Source organism: Lynx canadensis, chromosome B2 (genome assembly GCF_007474595.2).
Source record: "Lynx canadensis isolate LIC74 chromosome B2, mLynCan4.pri.v2, whole genome shotgun sequence".
NCBI classification, from domain to species: Eukaryota; Metazoa; Chordata; class Mammalia; order Carnivora; family Felidae; genus Lynx; species Lynx canadensis.
This window is the reverse complement of record NC_044307.1, coordinates 98811547-98835182: the sequence shown is the minus strand read 5'-3', so window position 1 is coordinate 98835182 and position 23636 is coordinate 98811547. Positions and strand designations below refer to the sequence as shown.

At 42.0% G+C, this 23636-nt stretch overlaps 1 protein-coding gene across 1 annotated transcript in view; it reads right to left on the bottom strand.

The window, feature by feature from the left end:
* Nucleotides 1–23636, bottom strand: part of ARMC2 (armadillo repeat containing 2) — a 102279-nt gene that overhangs the window by 67134 nt on the left and 11509 nt on the right. The window contains exons 5-6 of the mRNA XM_032593234.1: nt 20620–20791; nt 13325–13532 (exon numbers count right to left, since the gene is read on the bottom strand). Coding sequence (XP_032449125.1) covers nt 13325–13532; nt 20620–20791 — 380 coding nt within the window. The remainder of the gene's footprint in view (nt 1–13324; nt 13533–20619; nt 20792–23636) is intronic.

The window sequence follows — 23636 nt, the reverse complement described above, 5'->3', positions numbered from 1 at the left end:
GCACACAAGAAAATTATTCCCAAATTGGTCAGATGTGCCCAAGGTCAAAAAGCAGGGTCAGGTGTGGAGCCCAGGTCTCATAATTTCCAATTCACAGTTCCTTCTACTTCATCACAGAGTATCCTGTTTCCATTTTAAAAATTCATTAGTGTTCCTCAAAATGCTTTATTTTTAGAAACAATCTAAATGTGAAAAAATTTGAAGGTAAATTCAGGAAGCCCCCAGATGATAATATTTTGTGTTCCAAATAAAAGACTAGTGGCTGGCCAATAGCAGGATTATATTGCCCCCCCCCCCCCCCGCCTTTTTTAGGTTATAATGTAGAGACCATCTGGGAAGGATACAACTTTTCTTTAGCTACAGTGATACTTAAAAGCACTTATTTTAAACATCTGTACAAAATTCCAAGGTAAAAAACACTGAGAGCAAGTTTTACAACATTTTTTTTTTTTATCAAAAAATCACAAAGAACGGATATACTTGTGGCCAGGGTCACTCACAAGCATCCAAATGTGTGCCCGTGTAATAAGATTCCCAGGAAATGTTGGATGCTACGTCCTGGCCCTTGGCTTTTACTGCTGCCCTAAAGATTAGCTTCTCCAAATATCACTTTTTTCCATAAAATGGCCTTTTTTTAAAAACATTTGACACTTCGTTTTATCATTTAGTAGACTAAAGATCAAGCTAATCTTCCTCAAAATGTCTAATTATTTCATACTCTGAGACAATTGCTTTATTTTTATTCAGTGGAAAAACATAGATCTGGTAGCAAGATCTCCCTGGCGAATCAAAGAAAGAGTGTGGGTTGAGATGGATCTTCTTTGTCAACACTCTAAGAGTTGAGATTCAAATGGAACAGATCTCAAAGAAGACAAAAATAAAGTAAATCTACCCTATGAGAAGGTAAAATACCAAGAGTGTGACAGGGTGTGAGGCCAAGGAAGTTCTCACACTCATCACTCCTAGAAATAACAAGAAAGTCTGAGCACAATAGAGGCAAGTCCTTCTTTTCACTATTGTCCTAAGCAACTACTGAAATCAAGCAGGATAGTTTTCAACTAATAGCTTTCCAAAGTCACTGGTCCACTCCCTCTGAGTCATGGCCAGTGATGAGGTTGCCTCCCTAAATTATACCACATTTATGTATCCCCACTTCTGGGTGGGGGAAAAAAAAAAGAAGGGTCCTTTTTCTTATGATATACCAAAGTTCAACAGTGCTGGGTCTGACTAATTCTCAAAAAGAGCATGGATTGGGATTTACTAATACCCTCCGTGATCATCAGTATACAGTGATTGAGTTTGCAGGCTCTGAATCCAAACTCCCTGGGTCCTGGGTCCAACACTTATCAGCTATGTGGATTTGGGCCACTTACTTAAGCTTTTAGCCTTGGTTTTCTAATCTTAATATGAGGGCAATTCCTCTCCTTAGTACAGTGACTGGTACGTTTGAAGAACTTAACAGTCAATGTTAGTATTTTCTTTTGTTCTGGGTCAACAAGCACCTGTCTGAATAATCCAATACTGGATGTTATTGTGATAAAGAATATATGAAGAGTTGCCCTGAAGAAGTCTAAAATCTACTTGAAAGAATTAAGCACCTTTTTTTTTTTTAATGGAAAATTCCAATGGAGTCTCTAATCAAGTACTAGACTGTGAAAGTCAGCAGTTTATAAGAACTGGAGGGATGCTGAGAAGGAAGTGATTAGTGAGAGGGAGATGTGGGCCACAAAGTGGGTCTTAAAGAATAAAAGTTGAACCAGCAAGTGATAACACTACTCTCAGGAGAGAAGCATGAGCAGCCTGGTACTCAGAGTAAGGGATAATTGCACAGGGCCAGCAAGGAAGGAATAGGAGGTTTCTGCTGGGGCATACAGGGAACAGCTGCCTGAAACTCTGGGTGGAGGCAATGGGCTGGTCTGTTGGGCAGTAAGGAGCTGTCTTAGGTTCTATCGCAAGGAAGTAATGGGATCTGGAGTTGTGCCAAGAACATTTAGGAGACTTGGAGACAGGTAACAAGAACTAATTCTTCGGGGGCACCAGTGGGACTGGAGAAAACAACAAATTGAAGAGATTCTGTAAATGAAAAGCTGATAGGATTGGTGGTTGATTTCAGGTAGAAGAAAGGACAGAAAGTGCACTTGGAGAAGCAGGATAGCAGGGTTGCCATCAACAGAAATGGGAAGGTTAGGGGGTTTGAGGAGTAAAGCACACGTGAGGTTTGCCATATTGATTTCAGGTGAAAAATGGAGTGTCGGCAAAGAAGATGTGGAAATCAGGAAAAGAGTTCTGTTAAAGCTCAAAGTGGTATATAGGGACTAGAGTCATCAGGTTTGTGGCTTGGAGACCAGAATCTCAGGACAAGGCCTTGTCAAATACTCATATCAAGGATCGCAAGGGGAAAAGGAGTGCAAAGGAAGAAGAGAAATAAAATATGTTCTCATGCATCTCAAGCATGCTGAGAAGACAGGCATGACTAACTCAGGTCAAAGAAGACGAAAACTGAGGAAGAACTGTCTAGTCTGACCAGGGTATGCCTTACAGGGCTTCTGGGGAGCAGTACAGAAGTCCCACAATAGCAGTGAGGTGGGGAGAGGGGCATCAAGAAAAGAAAATCCTCTCCCTGCCAGAGAAGAGAAGAATGGGTGGCCTTATAGTTAGTGGAAATCTGTTCTCCTGTAACTTCCTGGTTCTATGTACTAAATGGAGCCATATGAAACACATCTTTATCCTTCTTCCTCTTGACAATCCTTCACATATTTAAAAATGTGGTGTGACCACTTAACATCATCTCCTATGGTTTAAATCCCATGGTTCAATTAGCTACATCATTAGCTAATTATCATCATACTAATTAGCTGTGTGACTCCAGGTCCATTTTCCAAACCAGGAAAGCTTTGGTTTCCTCACCTATATATGAGGGGGTGGTAAATAATAGTAACCCTCTATATAAGGTTGTCGTGAGAATTAAATGATCCAATGTGGGATTGCTAGCAGAATTCCAGGTACCTAGCAAGTACCCAGTAAATGTTTACTGTTATTACAGCTGCCATCACTGATGTCACCAACGAATTTCTCCAGTCCCTCAATGCATCCTCATGGGATGTGGTTTCAAATCTCTTTGCCAGCCTATTCAGTTACTCTGAGTGAGTGGCAGTTTGTCGGGATCCATTTAGAGTCTGGAACCCGGCACTGAGATAAAGGTATGGCCTGAGGAACAAAGAAGAGAGATTCTAAATAATGCAGCCTAGAGCTACATTAGTGGTTTTGGTGGTCACATCACAGTGTTGGTCAATTCTTGTTTTTTTTCTCACATATGCAGCAAATGCAGATTTTCTCCATCCATGGTGGATTCATTAAATTTCACAGTTATATTTGGCAAAGGGTTCCTGTCTATCAGATGTTTCTGTATTTTGATTCAGTCATCCAGTATAATTGTTCTTCTTCCCAGTTTCCTGTCCCATGTTGTCAAAGACCATAATTAATTTTCGTGCAATGATTTTTGATGTCCAATAATAAAACAATTCCAAAAATCATTCTTTAAAGATCTTTTGTGAAATTCTTCTAGGAGGCAGAATAACACCATTTAATTAGTTACGGTATCTTCATCTACAAATAACAATAACAACAACAAAAACCTAATTCTAACAGACTTACCCCCAAAATGGAATATATTGGCTCATATAATCTAAAAGTTGAACACTAGGGTGGGTTTTAGGTGTGGTGTGATCAGGGCTTTGGCTCCATCTTTCTGCAGTTCTATCGGTTCTGCCCTTCCTTCGTTTTGTAATCAGGCTGGAGTCGTGAAGAAGGTGAAATGGCTATATGGCATTCCCAGGCCTCTGATCGACTACCGATCAGAGCAAAAGTAAGGTGTTCTCTTCCCAGTCACTGACTGGAGTCCTACATTTCACTCTGAACACCAGAACCAAGTTCTGTCGTCAAGGCAATGCCACACACAGGCTGACTGCTCATCCACCAATCAGTCACAATAGCAACACCTACTTCTGGACCACATATGCACTGAAGAAATAAAGTATATTTCTTTAAAAATATTCTAAAACTCAGATTTCTCTATTATTTAGACAGGTTTTTCAATTATTTTGATTAAGTCAGAGTTCAGCAAGCGTTTTCTTAAAGAGCCAGACAGTATACATTTTACACTTTGCAGGCCAAATGGCAAAATAGAAGCTATTATGTAAGTACTTTTGTAACCATTTAAGTGTAATGACTTAAAGATGTATAAACCATTCTTAGCTCAAGGGCTGTATAACAGAACAAAACAAAACAGGTGGCTGGCCAGATTTGGCTCCTGGGCTGTAGTTTGTTGACTCCTGCTTTAAAGCAGAACTATAAAGACACTAAGAAGGATTTGGAAGCGAGGGGAAAAAAAGCAATAAATTTATTTCCATTTGGAAAAAAATCCCATGTAAGAAAATGGGAAAGAAAATTTTAAAGGTATGTTTAAAATTTAAAGCCTATTTAAATTTTAAATGTGCTAATTATCATAAGCATACGATAAAAAGAAAATTTAGCAAATTTTGAGCTAAACTTTCCTTACCCTAAGAAAAAGACACTTCATTTTTAGAATTAGACTCAAGTTGTACAGATTCAAGTCAGGAAGTAAATATTTTAGGCTTTGCAGCCACACAGTCTCTACAGCTACCCAACTTGGCTGCTGAAGTGGGCAAGCAGCCACAGACAATAGGTGAATGAATGGGTGTGGCTGTGTTCCAATAAAACCTTACTTACAGAAACAGGTAACAGGCTGGATTTGGCTCCTGGGGCTCAGTTTGCTTACCCCTGCTTTGTAATCTCTTTAGATTCTTTGACTGCAATTTGAGAAGGCCATCACCAAGGAGTTGCGGTGGGGGGGGGGGGGGGGCTTTAATCATGTTTTCATAGCCTGAAGCCCCAGACATATAGTTTCCAGACATATTAGCATTCTGTCTTAATAACTAATGTTAAAAATAGAATTCTACTTAAACAGCTACATACAAACATAACGAAATTGAAAAACATGATTTTAAAGAAATGCTCATACGATCAAAATTTTAAGTCTTCCAAGGTTTGTGGCCCAAGATTTAAAAATCACATATTTAGAAATTCTACATATAATCTCAATACTCTGTTCGGTAATCACTAAGAGGTTATTCTTCAAGTGGTACTTGCATAAACTTGATTAGACATGGCTTCATAGCTAACCATGTTAGCTTAACTTAGTGAAGCTCAAATTCCCCTAGCTTACGCCCACCAACTCCAGTTATTGAAGACAGCACAGGGGAAGTGCCCTGCAGGTCCGCACCATTCCAGGGACTATCCAAAATGACCAAACGGAAGAATTCCCCTCAAAGGAATCTCCAGGAAATAACAACAGCTAACGAACTGATCGAAAAGGATTTAAACAATATAACAGAAAGTGAATTTAGAATAATAGTCATAAAATTAATCACTGGGCTTGAAAACAGTGTAGAGGACAGCAGAGAATCTATTGCTACAGAGATCAAGGGACTAAGGAATAGTCAGGAGGAGCTAAAAAATGCTATAAACGAGCTGCAAAATAAAATGGAAACGACCACGGCTCGGATTGAAGAGGCAGAAGAGAGAATAGGTGAACTAGAAGATAAAGTTATGGAAAAAGAGGAAGCTGAGAAAAAGAGAGATAAAAAAATCCAGGAGTATGAGGGGAAAATTAGAGAACTAAGTGATGCACTAAAGAGAAATAATCTACGCATAATTGGTATTCCAGAGGAGGAAGAGAGAGGGAAAGGTGCTGAAGGGGTACTTGAAGAAATCATAGCTGAGAACTTCCCGGATCTGGGGAAGGAAAAAGGCACTGAAATCCAAGAGGCACAGAGAACTCCCTTCAGACGTAACTTGAATCGGTCTTCTGCACGACATATCATAGTGAAACTGGCAAAATACAAGGATAAAGAGAAAATTCTGAAAGCAGTGAGGGATAAACGTGCCCTAACATATAAAGGGAGACCTATAAGACTCAAATTCCCCTAGCTTAGAGTACAAGTCCACGGCTTCAAGACACCTCAGGCAAAAAGCCTGTGACTTCCCACGGTGGTAGCTATGGGGGCTTCCTCGTCCAGGAGAGGAGCTGTGGCTGCCCTCTTCCAGAGCAAGTCACTGCCCATGCTGGTTCTGGGCACCTGCACCTTCCGCTCTCTGTTTCCTCCCTCATGTCCTAGCGGGGTACTGACACACAGCCATCTTCCGCCAGAACTGCTGCAACCGCTGCTTCTCAGTGGGCTCCTTTGTCCCAGGCTCTCCCCTCTCCCTGCCCTTCACTCTGCTGCCAGAGTCCGTCTTGTCTTCTGCTGAAAACCTGTCAGTGGCTCCCTGCAGTCTACAGCCTCCGGACCCATGCTCCTGCCGCACCGGGCCACCTGCCTTTCTTTGAACCTGCTGCCACCAAGTCAAACATCCTCAGCTTCTGCCGTTCTGTTAGCAAAAAGCACAATGTACGACCCCGACGGAAAGTGAGCCACAAGAGGCATCCCAAAACCACGCACCCCAGGTCGCCTCCCCTGATCTTCAAGTCAGAATGAAGTGCTCTCACATCTAAACTCCCAGGGCACAGCTTCCAGCTCTGCTTCCGTTCCCCCAGCATCGGAGTTCATCACTGAACAGTGCTTCCAAAACTTTCGTGTGCATTCACATCATCTGGATATCTTCTAAAAACGCAGATTCCAATCCAACAGGTCTGGGATGGGGCCCGAGATTCTGCATTTGTAACTATCTCCCAGGTGATGCTGACCTTGCTCTTCCAGAGCCCACACCTGAGCAGCCAGCCTGCTGCCGTGCAAGCGCTTCATGGGCAGGGTCCATTTCTCTGTCTCCCACCACCGCCCCCCCAACCCCGACCCCTCAGCTTTGCTTACCGAGAAATGCTTATCAAATGGAAACGGTGGAGTAAGGTGGGACTCTACAAAATCCTCCTGGCCAGTGCTTGTTTTTTCCAAACGGAAACAGTTTTTCAGGCACATTACCCTTAATTTCTTAAAATAATAATGACTTCATTATTTTTGAAAAAAAAAATGATTCATTTATTAAATTTTTAAGGCCAGGCAATATAAGAAAGTACAAAGAAGATTTTTCAAAAAACCATCCAGGACCCAACCACCCATAAGTATTAATATGTGGTAAACATCATTCCAGACATATTTTGCATATATTCAGATGAAAAGAGAAAAGAAAGAAGAGGGACTTGGAGGGAGGGCAGTAAAGGGCACATATAAATGGGATCATACCATACGTGTCATTGTAATTTTAAAGTATTAAGTATAAATTTTACTTGAATTTAACAGAGAAACAGAAACTGAGATGAAACTGAAGGAATTGTAGAACTTCAGATGGATGGGTCTTCCCAAGAGATATTAGTTTCTAAAAGATCTCTCTGAAGTTAAGAAAAAAAATAATGAAAAACATTAGGATGCTGAAGTATTCTTTTTAAATTTCTATTTCACTTCCAGACTGTAGCTACTGACAAATCTATTTCCTCTCATGAAGTGAAATAATTAGTACTCACACTTCTTCCCAAGTACTGGTTTCGGTTATTTACATGACTATTACATCATTAACGTTTCTGTTCCATAGCCATCATTTTCAGACTTTTAACTCACTATGAAAATAAAGTCAATACTCACCATGAATGCCTTTACCATAGCTTCTTCATTTCAGAATTTTGACTCATCATTTTGATGTCAAGACTTTTCTAGAAAGTGCATGTGTACTATAGTCCCCAAGTTCATTCACATCTGGAAATGTCTATCTGTTGCCTTTGTACTCAAAAACAACTTGGCTGGCGATACAGTCTTGGGTTATCCTTCTTATACTTAGAACTTCATTGACACTACTTCACTGTCTTCTGACACTCAGAGGTGCTCTAATAAAGCCAGAGGCAGCCTGCCTCTTCCTCCTTCTATGTGACTCACTTGTGCAGCCTGAATGGTCATAGGATACCTTCTTCCATTTATCCACCCAATCTACAATTACTAATTGAGTGTGTACTATGTCCCGGGTATTCTAGTGCCAAACACCGTCGGAAGTATCTCAGTGTGGAGTATTCCACCTCAAACTTTGTTGGGACAGGATGTGTCCATTGAGGTTCAGATTCAAATTTTTATTTCAGAAAGTTGTCTCTTCCATTCTCAATTGGTTCTTGTGAGTACCAAAGGAGTTAATGTATGTAAATCACTTGGAAGAGTGGCTGGCACTTAGCTGAAAGTAAGATAGTACTAGGAGGGGGCGTGGAAGAGGACCCTCTCCTTCAGGAATACCAATGCCATGCCTCCCGTATCAATTTCAATTGCTCCACTCATTTCATACCTTTTCATTCATTTCTTTTTGTGTGGTTTCTTCTAACCTGTACACCATGTCTCATTACATTTTCAACTGTTTTCATTCTCACTTTATTTCTAATATGACTTTATTCTCCATGTTTACACATTTTTCTTTCATTTCTTGAGAACTGAAAACATATTTTTCATCTCTTTAGGTTGGCTTAGAATCTCTAATTTGAATTCTTATAACCCAAAGAAGAGCTCCTTTTTCCTTTTTAAAAAAAAATTTTGACACTATGGAAAACTGTTCTAACTCTTGTTTTTAGAGGGCAGTTCCTTTTGTGATCCATTTTCTTCATCTGTCTTTTGTTATGTTTTTTACATATCTATGCTTGAGTCCTCTGTTAATGCTTGTCCTCATATTATTTATCTTTAAACAGAACAATTTATTTGTTGAAGAATGAACAGGATCCACCAAGGCAGAGAGTTAGGATGTTCTGTGACTTCAACTTCAGTTAGCTTTCTTGAACAATCCTTTTTCTGCTTGTTTTTTTTTTTTTTTTCTTAACCTGAAGCATGTGTTCCCTTGGTCTGCGTGTAGCAAGTTTCTGTGACTCACAGAAAAGCCCTGTTACATGATAGGCTGCTTGAGTTCTAATCTAGCAAACCCTCTTCCCCATGTATACAGACGCGCACCAGCTGGAGGAGACCATCACCCTCAGCACTGTTCCCCTGTCTTTTCACCATCTGGATCTTGAATGGGGTCTTAACAGGGGCATCCCCCCTTCTTCTGTGGCTGGCCCACATCCTTAGGTTTCATTTCTTTAATTAAAGACTATTGGATATGTACCTTTCTGAACTAAGAGACTCACTCTTGGGGAAATCTGTTTCTTGCTCTATGTCTGAGGAGGTCAATGTCTGCTCTCAAATTACCCCTTGTTTTCATCTACATTCCATAGACTCTGGCAGGTTAACTAGACTCTTCTGGTTGCAATATTCCAAGTGACAAAAACCTAAAGTACCGTAAGCCGTCCCTGTCAAAATAAATAAAGGAAAGAAGAGAAAGGAAAGAAGAGAGAGAGAGAGAGAGAAAGAGAGAAAGAAAGAGAGAGAGAAAGAAGGAAGGAAGAAGGGAAAGAAAGAAAGAAAGAAAGAAAGAAAGAAAGAAAGAAAGAAAGAAAGAACACATTGGTTCACAAAACAGAGCTATCTACAATGTGGATATGGTGGTCTCAGGCACAGCTAGATCTAGGGGTATATAAATATATCATCCTTAAACTTGGTCAGTAGCTCCATTTCCTTGGCTCTGTTTACACATCACTTCCCTTCTCAGAGTTATCCTCTACGAGGCAATGAAATGGCCACTGTTGGCTCTAAGACCACATCATCTTTACCACTTACGAACTTGAAAGAGCACTTTCCTCAAAGGCTTTGGCAAAAGGCCCAGAGAGAAATTCAGCTGGTCTGTTTGGGATCATGTGCGCACCCTGAGACCAACTGCTGTGACTGGTGGGCTGGAGAACTCTGATAGCCAGTCCGGGGCCTCATAATCACCCCTGGGAAGGTATCTAGGGAACACAGAGTCCCTCTCTAAACACTGACTGAGCAGGACTTATTATACGACGTAAGGCGGCTCGCCCTCCAAAAAGAAGTATGCTAGGTAGACAAAAATAACCAAGTCCATACGCAGTGTAAAGTTTGCTCCATGTTTTGTAGTTTGGGGTTGGAACTATTTCTCTATTTCATTGATGGCATTTATTTCTGTGTTTTTCATTCTCTGCTGCTTTTGTTCAGTTTCTGCAGAATGGCTTTGCTTTACCATCTTTAACCAGAAGCCCTCATTTCTTATTTTTTTAAATGTCTATTTATTTATTTTGAGAGAAAGGGAGAGAGAGCATGCAAGCTGGGGAGGGGCAGACAGAGAGGGAGAGAGATAATCCCAAGCCCCACACAGGGCTCGATCCCCAAACCATGAGATCGTGACTTGAGCCGAAATCAAGAGTTGGCCGCTTAACCAAATGAGCCACTCCGATGCCCTCCTCTTTTCTTATTTTTGACTCCCCAAACACTATTGGCACTTGACAACTTACAAATAAGGCTTTTAAGCCTTATGAATCATTCTACCACCTACAGTGAAAACTGGGAGGAGATGGGAATGAAGGAGCACAGTTGTTTCCATTTTACAGATTAGAAAACTGAGCCCAGCATGCAGATAAATCAAATGACTGAGAGAGAAGTGAACCTAAATCCAAGGATCACAGCTCCCAGCAAAGAGTTCTTGACTGCTCTTGGGCTTTCCTCCTGAAGACTGCATTTCCAAACCGCAATAGTTTGAATATTTACACAGAAAGCCTTAAAAGGTTTTTAAGCAGATATATGAAAGGGTTCATCAGACTGAACCACTGGATGGATGGGTAGATGGATGGTTGGACAGATGGACAGAGATATATATGCATATGTATTTTAATGGAAGCTTTATTATTTTCAATCCACATGCCAACTCAAAGTAAGAGACAGTGTAGTGTTGCTACGGGGCAGGCCTGCCAAACCTTAAATGGATCCTTAAATGGACACACAGAGAGTGGCGTAATTGCACCGCTGTTTGAAGATGACAGGTTGATAAGTGCTTGAGAGTATGTTCTCTTTTGGAACGTTAAATAGTCCCCCAAGATCTTGTTTATGATGATGCCTTGCTTAGCAAATCCTTTTTCCATCACGACCAGCATAAAGTGAAACTCCAGTCCATCCCAGGTCTGAGTTGTCCATATTCTAAGTGAATTCTCGTTCACTGGAACAAACTGACCCCTTCACTCCCCAGCTGAGAAGCACTCAGTGGGAAGGGCCGCTCCCCCATTCACGGTGTAAGGACCGTGCACGGGCAGCAGGTGCTCACTTCCTCTGTCCCCTTGAAGAGATCTGCTGGTCTCCTCAAGCCGGAGTCATCTCATGCCTCCTCCTTTTCTACTTTGCATTCCCTTCCCTCCCTTCTCCTGCCAGCCCAGCTCACTGACAAGAGCCTTCATTTTCCACATTATGGTTTAAAGATGGAAAAATGTTAATTGAGTAATGCTTTAGCATCAAAACTGGGAATACTCCACTGCATAGCAAAGATCATTTCTTGGAATTATTCACTTAAATGTTTACAAGAAACAATTATCAAGTGTCCCAGATTGATTCACAAATGCAATTAATGAAGGAATTGCTAATAGTTTCCATTTTCCGGTTTGTTTTAATCCTACTGTATAAACTGTCTTTTTGGCGCCACTCCACCAAAAACCCATCAATGATGAAAGGAGGTACAGATTCATAAAGCAGAAATGTTACTGGAAGTTAAACTTGCCAGGGTGCACTGCAAACCCAACTCAGACACAATCATTACACGACGCAAAAGCCATCCTAACAAAACAGAAAAAAAAACAATTAGTGCCGCTGCCAACACCTCATAATTCTGGACAGTCAGGAAGAGGTGATTCCAGTCCCTAATTGATTTCTCCTTTGCTGTTTGTGGGATCAAATATGTAACTGAAAATGCCTTTGCTGTCCCTGACGGAAGACATAATGAACTCTGGCTTGCCAGATTATTCTGCAACATCTGAAGGTTTGCAAAATAAAATAAAGTACAATAAAATAAAACAGCTCTTGTCTGGTTTTTCCTCGTCAACTTTAATTACTATAAGGATGGGTGCAGCAAGAGAAATGTTTCCTTTTCGCTTCAGTGCTGGAGCAACACGAGCTCTCCCGCAGTCTTTCATGTGCAAGCTCTGAGGTCTGCAGCCTATTCTTACTCACCGACTGGAAAAGATTGGTTGCAATGGCCAGTTTGATGTTTTGTGCTCAGCTCCCAAAGTCCCAATTGGAAGTCATTCTCTTCCACTTAAGGAGACATTTCATTTTTCCTTTAATTTAAAAAATGTTCTGAACGCAAAGCAACATTACAAGGACCGCTGGGTTGCCTAATATAAATTCCACATGCGCGACACTCTTCAGGCTGTGTCAGCAGACAAGGTCAGTTTAGCTAAACTAACCAGCTGCCAAGCAGCCAGTTCCGGGAAAATTTTAAGCACGCTGCGTGTGTACAAGCCAAAGTCAGACCCAAAATCTAAAGTGAGGGCAACAAGCACTCGGTCTTAAAATGGCCCATGGAATTTAATCTTGTTAAGCAAATTTGAACCAGGCAATTGTCCATAATGACCCAATGGAAAGTCAAAGAAAAATATCTCTAACTGAATGACCCTGTCCAGTCCAGGACCTTCTGCCTATCTTGGCATCATTATTGGCTGGGACTGGAGAACAGAGGCTTCTCTCCCAACTCCACCCCTGACCCCCATTCCTAGTTATTCAAGGCTTCTTTAGGAAAACACCAGGGTGAGAATTCACATGGTCTATACAGTGAACATTTCTCCACAAATCTTTAATATGATAAGAAAATTGTTCCTCTAATTTTTTAGGGGAAGCCCTAGAGAGCCCTGCCTAGGAACGTGGTATGAAATAAGTGATTCCCAATAATTCATTTTATGAGGTATTAGTAGGGAGATACCATGGATAACAGAAATCTATAGGATTCTTCTGTTTTAACTGTTTACCCATTGACAAAATGAATGTTTAAATCCAAGTATCTACTGGAGAATAAAATAAGTGTCCACTCTTCAATGGAATTAACAACAGTGAACTAGTCCAAAGGGAGGGAACAAGAGATTCCAGGCCAGGCAAGAATCCCAAATAACGCACAAACAGAACAATCACTCATCACTCAAGGGCTGGCTGGAACAGTCTAAAGCAAAGACTATTGACAGTCCTATCAACGCAGCACTTGGCAGGTATGAATAAATGTTTTCCCAAGACTTAAATAGGGAATGATGTAAAATCAACTCCATCTAGCCATGAAGAAAAAAAGTCTTTCCTATTCATGCATCATTAACTGAAAAATTTGTTTATGTAAAGGGAAAATGCAAATCAATCATCCCATAAGATAAGGAAACAAACTGGTATTGACACTTATCCAGACCAGAAAATCAAATCAAAAGAATACTGACCCTCCACTTCTGAGATGAGATGGCAAGGATGTTGTCCCTTTAAACATTTCTTGCGCCTGAATTTCACTGAAGCCTCCATCGTAAGTTAGCTGAAGTGGGTGACTCTTTAAGTGGCCCATGGCATTTGATTCTGTTAAATAAATCCCATTTATTTTCACCATAGGGTCCCCCTTCACAATGGTTTCTTTGGATTCCACTGTCTTCTTTGCTGTAACAATCAAGGAAATGTTTCGTCAAAGTATTTCTTACTTTAAGAATCACTATTTCAATGTTGTGTTTTTTTTTCAGTCTGAGAATTGGTACAATGTAAAAGTTATGTGTTACTTATAACCAAGTCTGGAATTGTACGGCCAAAGCCTACCTGGACATCTACAATACCTCACCACTATTTCAGGCTTGGTGGCACCAATTCATCAGAAACGAGTGGGATCTTCTCTTGACTCTCTGAGTCTACCAGAGGACAAACACTCAAATTAGGTTTATGAATAACTCCATCCACATTTAAATACATCTGCATCCCAGAGTGATGACTCCTTTTCCTGAATTTGATCATGTTAATAATTTTTCATTCAAAAAATCTTGAGTGCCTCCATGATATCAGGCACTGGCCTACACATTCAAGATGTAGCAGTGACAAAACAAAGATCCCTGACTTCTTAGGGCTTATATCCTAATAGGTATGAAGAGATAATAAATAATATACCATGATAAATGAGGTATATTATAGAATAACTGCTACGGAAAAAAAAAAAAGCATAAGTAGAAAAATGGAGAAAACTAAAGAGGATTGGGGATGGCGGCAGGTAGCAGTTTTGAACAGGGTAGGTATGGTAGGCAAACCCTTAATGGAGGCGAGGCATCTGGCTATCAGTTGATGAGGGACAATCTTCCTTGCAGAGGGATTAGCAGCTATGGAGGTCTTAAGGCAGGAGTGTGCCTGGCATGCTTAAGGCACAATAGGGAGTGGAGTATGTGAGGGAGAAGAAGAAGAGAGGTGATCAGAGGGGCAGCAGCCAGATCGTGGAGGCCTTACACACCACTGCTAGGTGGTAGGAAGACAGCTTTGGCTTATAAGGCTTTCTAAAGAGGAGTAAGATAATAAGAGTTGCAAAAAGTCCAGTCTCTAAACTGAAACATCTATTGTGTCTATGACTGCAGATTCTTAAACTTGTGATACAACAGTGTTTATCAACAAATGGCCATTAGGCATAGTTCATCTGTGATGCTGCTACCATGCTTGAATCTCTGAGAGAATATTTTTTTCAAAAGGGCAGGGAGGGATGAGATTTTATAGAAAAACACTGTTTTGCAAACACCCAAAGTGTCTTTTTCTGCACTTGAACGAGCAAACCAATAAAAACCAACAAAACCACTTGGTCCACTCTGACCAAGCCCCCCGCTTTCAAAACAATGCATTTCAAAACTGAAAGAAACTTTAGAGATCAGCTAGCCCAAATTTCAATTTTCAGATGAGAAAACTGAAAACCCAAATGTTAAGTGGCCAGTCTCAGTTCACAGAGCAAGTCTGGGGAGAGCCGGGACCATACAGTAGGAGGAGCGTAGGCTTTGCCCTTCCATCAGACTTGGGGTCAAGTACTGGCTGACCTACGCAGGCAGGTCACTCAACCTTTCTCTCACCTTTCTCAGTAGTCCCCGCCTCTCAGGGATGTGGTGAGAATTAAACAATTTGGCCTAGTAAAGTGATTTACTCAAAACCCAGAAGTTATTTCATCATCATTAAGGGAACCCAAGAATCCCAACTTCTGGTCCAGGGCACGCTCAGTAGCACCACTCTGCCTTAAATATCTTTCCTACTGAATAACAAAGCACACGTTTTGTTTTAGGTCACAAAGCATCTTTAGCCTATTCCTGTATTTTTTTTTTTTTTAATTTTTTTTTCAACGTTTTTTATTTATTTTTGGGACAGAGAGAGACAGAGCATGAACGGGGGAGGGGCAGAGAGAGAGGGAGACACAGAATCGGAAACAGGCTCCAGGCTCCGAGCCATCAGCCCAGAGCCTGACGCGGGGCTCGAACTCACGGAACCTGGCTGAAGTCGGACGCTTAACCGACTGCGCCACCCAGGCGCCCCAGCCTATTCCTGTATTTTAACATTTGTTTCTTTCCTTCGTTTACTCCATGGATATTTACTAGGCACTCACTGCTACATGCCAGGTGCTGCTCCAGGTGCTGGCGATCTAACCAAGAAGTCGCAGCGGTCAGGGAGCTTCTCTTCTAGAGGGGAAACACACCCATACTCATAGGGGGAGTTGCTGCAGCCCCCTCTAACTTCACAATCTATTGGAGTGAGCTGTCACTTATTACTGCAGCGAAGAGCTGCCCTGGGGCTCAGTCTTCCTCCTGATGGATGTCCACCATTAAACTGAGCACTCATAACAATGCCCTGTGTGTCCCTGGCAAATATCTGTAGCACATTTTACTAATTTTGTAATGGATCATGGCTCAACTTCAAAAGTCTACAACAGGGGTGACTCAATCAGTTAAGTGGCCGACTTCAGCTCAGGTCATGACCTCATGGCTCGAAGGCTCGTGAGTTTGAGCCCCACGTCTGGCTCTGTGCTGACAGCTCAGAGCCTGGAGCCTGCTTCAGATTCTGTGTCTCCCTCTCTCTCTGCCCCTCCCCTGCTCACACTCTGTCTCTCTCTCTCTCTCAAAAATAAATAAACATTAAAAAAAAGAAGTCTACAACAAATAATATTACTATACAGGAACGGTTCCATTTCACAGATATTGCTTTGGCACCTACTATATATTAGACCCTGTTTTAGGTTCTCAGGCTCTTTTCCTACTGAAAGAAATAAAGAAAACCTCTCTTCCTACTGAAGCTGCTCAGTCTAGTAGGGGAGATAGAGAGGCGGACAGGTAAAGAGAGAAATGCAGTACGGCATGGTCTGAGCCAGTAAGGGTGGTATAGAGAACAGGAGAGTCCTGAGGGGTGTGGAAGTTGGTCAGGGAAAGATTCATAGAGGAGGCAGAGCCTGAGAAGTATTCTTCAAGGATTAACAGGAGGCAAAAAGGAGTTCTGTGAAAAAGGAACAGAAGTCTGGAGTCAGAGTTAGCTTTATGTGCATACATGCTGTATAGTCAAGCAGGGCCCCACACAAAGAAGGGCCCTATGCTTGGCTGTCGCCATCTTGAAATTCCCAATAATTTAATAAAGAGTCCCACATTCTCATTTTGCACTGGGTCCAGCAATTATAGAGCAGCTCCTGCAAGAGGCTTGAATCAGCAGGACCAGGATGGGAAACTGCAAGGAGTTCCAAACCGCTGGTGCACAGGCTGTGGAGGGTAGGGAAAGGAGAGTCAAAAGAAGGGCCTGGAATGTTAGGCTAGATCACTACGGAGCTGTGCATGATGAGGAGCAGAGATTTTATCCCCTAGGCCAGGAGTCAGCAAACTAACCACCAAATCTAGTCTGCCTCCTGTTTTCGTACTGCCTACAAACTCAGAATGGTTTTTACATTTTTAAATGGTTGGGAAGAAATCAAAAAGAGAACACTATCTTGTGTCATGTGAAAATTCAAGTTTCAGTGGCCATAAATCAGTCTATGTGGCTTTCCCACTACAACAGCAGAGTTGAGTAGGTTGAGCAGAGACTATATGGCCCATGAGGTCTAAAATATTTACTCTCTGGCCCTTTACAGAAAAAGTCTGCCAACTTCTGTGCTAGGTCAGCATTTCCCAAACTGCATTTTTCAAAAGATAGATTCCACAGTCAAGTACATTTGTAAAATGCTGGGTTGAATTAAAATTAAATAGGCATCTTTACTGACCCTCAAATATGCCCATGTGCGCCAGGACTCTCCAAGAGGGAGAGGAAGCAGGCAGATTGATTTGAGTGCTGAACCACTTTTCCAAGGGAATGCTGGAACTCAGTTTGGCAAACACTCCTTTAAGGCACAGGGAGCCCTCCAAAGGGTTTTCAGCAAGAAGATGATGCAATTTGATTTTTATTTGCTTCCTGGCCCATATGGCACACACAGAAAATAATCATTTTCACGGTCCACTGGGATGAAGGGAGAAGGCGGCTGCTCACAGCCATGTGTGGTTGGCAGCTTGGTTTCTCCAGGCTCTTCTGGCTGCTCTAAGGGCTGAGGGTCATCAGTGAGCTGAGGGAGGATAAGAAAGGGGCCTAGAAGGCCAAGCACAAGGCAAGAGGTGAGAACAGAAGTGCAGCAGTAATGGGAAAGGGAAATGCGGACCCAGAAGATGCTTAGGAAGCCCATTTAGGAAGCCTGTCGAGGGCTCTCTCTGTGAAGGCAAAGAGGGCAGGGATGGGGAGGCGGGGGACTGCCCCGAGGTCTCTGTCCAGCTTGAGTAACTGAGGCGGCCTTAGCATCACTGCCATGTCCAGCCGAAAAGCCTATTTCAACACAGAGCAATTAAACTGCTGGTCCTGTGAAGATCACTACACACCTCTCTTCCCCTTTCATTTTCTTAAATCAGGAATTCCAAGCCTGCCACCACACCCCCAGCCCTGCCCGCGGCAGAGTCGGCTACAGATGACTTCACATCAAAGGAAGGGGCACACCCTCTGTCTCCAAGCACAGCTGCCTTTACACCCCAGTCACCCACCGAAAGACACCTTTACTAAACAATAGAGTCTCTGACACAAAGCCCAGGGAGCTCCTGCACAAATGACAATAATTCCAAGGCTGCAGCATTAAAATATACATGTATAACATATATAATAATATATAACATATTTTTTTAATTGGGCAACGGTGCTTTTAAAATGACTCCGACTTTTTACTGCCATTGTTTCCTGAGTGCTGACACAGACCCCAGGGCTGATGAGCAGGGAGCACCTGCAGACAGGGTGGATAAAAGGACGGCAACAAAGACCTGTTTCTGACCGCTCGGAGGCATGGGGACGGCCTCGGTGCTGGGAAATGACAGCCGCAGATGGCACCTCCCAAGCACAGGTGTGCTGTGGGTGCACAGTCAAGGGCCAGGTGGCCTCGAAGGGAAGGCACAGAGCCACAAGGGAAGCAAAGAAGATGGGGATGGTGGGTGAAGCACCGTCTCTCCGGTCACTCACCTGTAGACGTGAACAGCTCAGGAAGCAGCAAGGCTCCCCCGGTTAGCAACCAGGAGTTAAACGCCGTGGAGGTGGCATTCAGGCTTGATAGCAAAACATCTAGCAAACAACAGTACTGGCACACCAGCTCTACCACCCGTTTAGAAGGAGTGACGCTGTTCCTCTCTAGGTCTGACCTCAACCCCTGACCCCGGACTCCAGATCCCATCCCCTCTCCTGCTGGCAGGGGCTTTGCTCCTGCAATTACCAATCCTTCCGGATCTAACTGGTCTAACTGGGGCCCTGGTGGGGGAACGGTTGAAAAGTTCCTCAGGTGATCCTAAGGTGCAGCTATAGCTGAGAAACTGAAGTCAGATGAGGTCTCTCCCTCACTTAAACCCTGCCCTGGCTTTTCAGTGCAAGCAGCATAAAGTCTGGGCTGGTTTCCACAGCTCGGCCCTGCCGGGCTGTGGCCTCCGCTCCTTTCACGTTCCCACGGTTAACCACCTTCCCGCCACACTGGCCTTCCCAGCTTCCACCATCCGAGCCTCCCCCCCCCCCCCCCGTCTTGGGCCTCGCTGTCCCTCAGTACGGGCACCTCATCCACAGGTTTCTATATACCTGCCTTTTTCTCCCTAGTCACGTTTCGACCCAGGGGTCACCTCCTCAAGCACATTCTAGTGCCACCTGAGCTACTCCCGCCATGACATTCTCCATCCTGTCATCTTGTGTATCTTCTTCATAGCCCTCGTCGGACCCAAATTATCTTATTTCTTTGTTTTCCCGTTTACTGTCTATCCCCCCTCACAAGCTCTTTGAAGGCAGGACCCTGTGAACCTAGAATGGTATCTGGCACTTAGAAGGGGTTCAATAAATATCTGATTGACTGACTGTTAGAAGGAAACAAATTGGGACATCGAGGTAAAGCAAGTTGCCTAATTATATATCCCGTGACAGCATCTGTTACCGTGTGACATGAGTGCCCTGGATTGCCTATTTCCCTTTCTTCATGACTTCTTCATGAGTCTCTTTGGCCATGTCAGGGATTACAGGGATCAGAGGGACCAGAACATGAGTAAAGTGGGCTGGGGAGACATAGGGAACTGCAGCCCATACCCCGGGCTAATGGGAGTGGATGGGTGCCACATGGAACAAAGGCCCAGGACTGCCAGATCTTCTAATTTTTTCATAAGAAGTCATAAATCTGGATGCTTCCATGAGATCTTCTACCTTTAAGTGTTGGTGACTCATTAAAAGAAAACCCTTGAATATCAAACAAGTAGGATCCTCAGGCAGTGACTTGTAACTTTTGGGATCCATCTTCAGATAATCTCCTCTCTGTGACTGTATACCTACCCCTATTCATCTTATTGATTGAAGGAGGGCCCGTTCTGTCAGCCCCTAGTAAAGTGGTTTTCCAACTTTTTGGACTACATGCAGTAATAATAAGTTCATAATATAAATTAATATAAGTGTAATATATAATAAATTAATAATATATAATAAATTAATAATATGACCCTGAACACACATGTACGTGACCACAGTAAGGTCTCCTTGAAGCAATACTTGCCCTACGATCTGTGATGTGCCCTGATGTCTTCCATTCTATTCTATTCTATTTCATTTTTTTTTTCTCTCAATACTGGTGTGATGCTCTAGACTGACTGTCATCCCACTAAAGAGACATTTCCTGCAGAATCTGAAAAACTCTTAGTGTACTCTGGACAGGGATTGATTCCAATGTTTGGGGCACACATTAGAGCTTGAGGTTTGTAGCACCTCTGCCTCCAGGTGTAGATACCTGCCAGCAATTCTGTGGGAAAGAACTGGAAAAGCCTCCAACTTTAGCTTACTTTGTTACATGGGATTGGAAAGGTATCTTCAAAGACCTAAGCTTAGGGCACATTGTATAAATCTTTAAATGTGCCTAATGAAACGAACAACTGTTTGAACTAATTTAAAAAATCACTTATTTCTAATATAGGTGAACTCCTTCATTAGAAACACTTAACCCTAATATTCTTTTCCTACCAGTAACTTTTTTTAAAAAACTGTGATATTTAGGTACTTTTCATGAATGCCCAGAAAAATATACGAACAATGTTTCTTTACCAGCTTTTGCATAATATTAACTAAGCGTTACTGTAAAAATCCTGTGGGGTTTGAAAAAAAGTCCTGTAAAAATAACTTGTATGTGCAAATTCAAATCACCTGCCCACCCCCCGGTTTAAAGGATGTTACCCAGCCTTACGCTCAGCGGGAGGAAGCGTCCTGTCAGGCAGAAGAGCCCCCTGGGAGGCCGCCCTGAATAAGCGCGCCCGGGCACTGCTTATTCTTCTCATCTTTGCAGCGTCCACTGGGGGTTTGGGAAAGGAAAGGCACAGGTCCTCCTCCGGGGCGGGAGATGCCGGAGCTTTCGGTCTCTGGAAAGAGATTTTTCAAATGATTGGCATGAGTTTCCGCGTCTCAAATAAGATCCCCACCCTGGCACTGGCACTGACACCTCCAGGGGGGCTTCCAGCTTCGCTTCACCCCGGCCACTCGATTCTACACCTCACGGGCCATTTTATCTCACGTATGTGTATGTGTAGCAACTTCCCATTGCTTTTGTCAAATATATTGCATTAAATCCTCTATCGGGCTTAACATATTCGAAAAAACAATTTATGCACGCTAGGAAACAGGTATCTGTATAAGAGACTGTAATATTGACACAGTATACTCAAAATGCTTTGTAAATTTTTGTGTTCCTGCCAGCTCAGAAAACAGTTACTTGGCACCCATACATGTCAAGAATTATGGGGAATATAAATACTGCCTTAACATATTTTGGACTCCAGAAAAGTATTTTTTTAAGAGTATAAATATCCTTGAATAATTTAGATTATAAAGTCATAAAACCTAAGAGCAAGAAGTTGTCTTGGACTTATGATATAAAAATGTTTTATTTTCTACCTCTCAGAATTCTATGCTGATACCCCTTGAAAAGGAATATTATGGGCAACATTCCAATTCCTTAAAGACTTTTAAAAGTACCAGCACAACGGGGCGCCTGGGTGGCTCAGTCAGTTGAGCGGCTGACGTTGGCTCAGGTCATGATGAGTTCAAGTCCCACACTGGGCTTGCTGCTGTCAACATGGAGCCTGCTTTGCATCTTCTGTCCCCTTCTCTCTCTGCCCCTCCCTTGCTCGTTCTCTCCCTCCCTCCCTCCCTCGCTCTCAAAAATAAATCAAACATTTAAAAATAAATAAATAGAAATACCAGCACCAAGCACTGTGCCACCCAGAGCACCCTGCGGTCCCACTTTCAGGTGGTGGTGCCCTCCAGCCCAGCGCCCAGCCCAGCACCAGAACCTCACGTGGGCCTCAACTCCCACTTCTGGTGTGGCTTGGTGATCCACCCTGCCTCTCTCCAACCTTAACAAGATCATCTGCTTATGAACGAGCAATTTTATGGCAGCAGGTGCTTTTAGCTCTCTAACCAAAAACAACTGAGTTAGAGTTCCTGAAGTTACTTATGTAATATGTGAAATGAGTGATTCTCAATCTGGTAGGTTAATCAACAAATTTCTTTAAAATCCAGTGTGAAATTTAAGTCAGATAATTTGGAAAAATGAGTGAGGTTATCTATCATATATGGCACATAATTCCCAACACTCATTTTCTCGTATACATTAATAGAACCTCGACATCTATATTAGACTCCTCCTTCCAATAAGTTGCTTCTTTCAACACTGATGATATTTTTCAAAATATTTTTTTGTATCATTTCATTCATTTGCAATTAGAATCAACCCATAAGCCAGATAGAAAAATATTAGCTTCATGACTTTAGAGAAGTGTGTCTTCTCTAAAGGTAAATAAAGCAGCTTTAAATAAAGAAGGTAAATAAACCTTCTCTAAAGGTAAATAAAATAATCAGCCTAATATAGGGGAAGAGTAAATGACTCTGAGATCAAACCCAAACTGGAGTGCAGTCGATTTACTAGTAGTGGAGTGAACTTGGGCAAGCCATTCCTTTCTCTGAACTTGCCCAGCTACCAAATGGAGATAGGAGGCCTCTTCTTTCAGGGACGCTGACATACATACAATTCCCTCTATGGAAACTCAAGAAATGAAGCTCCCTTCCCTATGTAAGATGCTCACCCTTTATTAACCAGATTTGGTTCCAAGTTACTTTTAAGTCTCAAAAGTCAAGGCCCTAGCCTCTGACACAACTTTGCTGGAAAAAAAGATTTTGAATTCAGAGGGGTCTCTTCTGAAGGGGCAACACTCATTTATCTATATAAATTATGCTATATTTACGTAATAGTCCCTTTACTGTTTAGTCTAATTGTTACAAAATATTCATAAGAATGCCACTTAGGTCATGAAACTAATAGTAACCAAAAAAGCAAAAAATATAATACAGGAAAATAAGAGCTTTATGAAAGGTGAAGTATATAAGGATAATGTCAATATTGAATGTAGATAGGAGGTTTTATCTCAGAATGCCAGTGCTCTGCAGGTACCCTGAATCTGAAACAAAGATTGAGAAGTCTACCAATTAATAATAATGTAAATAAAGTAGATGACTTCTTTGATAGATGCCCTAACAGTTATAAATGTTTTGGGTACTAAGTAAAAGATCTTATAAAAAGGGAAAATATGCAAAGCTAATTTTTATCCAAAGGAAAATAACTCAATTATCTCTGGATGGCAAGATAAATCCCTTTAACTGCCCCTTGATAAAAGATACCATTTTCCTAGTGCAAAATTAGTCATTGTATAGTGAAAAATGAGTCCCATTTGACTATTGTCCTTAACTAAAATCATGTATCCCATTTAAACATATACCTCACTGGACTACTTAAAGTATAAGTAATACATGTAAGTGTTTTTAGTTCTTCAAGGGAAAACCACTGAACAAGACATCAATTTCTATCCTGCCAGGTTCTACAAAATGTTCTTCCACTTTGTAGAGCAAACTGGCTTTTATGAAGCAAAACAGTAAAAGAACTTTTTTTCTTATAAGATTCACTTTATTTTAGAATTTCAGAGAACAATGTAAGTAAGTTGAAATTTTCACTTGAGAACCTCACCTCAGTCACTTTGTGTGTCATGACACTAACCAGTGACTTGAATATAATCAAGGACACTGAGAAAGTAAGATTTTAAGCTCTGTTCTGGCTGTTCAAACTTCTAGAGTTTGTTGAAGAAAGAAAGAATTTTCATAGAATAACCCAATCGAAAAAGACAAAATACCTAGAACATTTAAGGAATCTGCCTG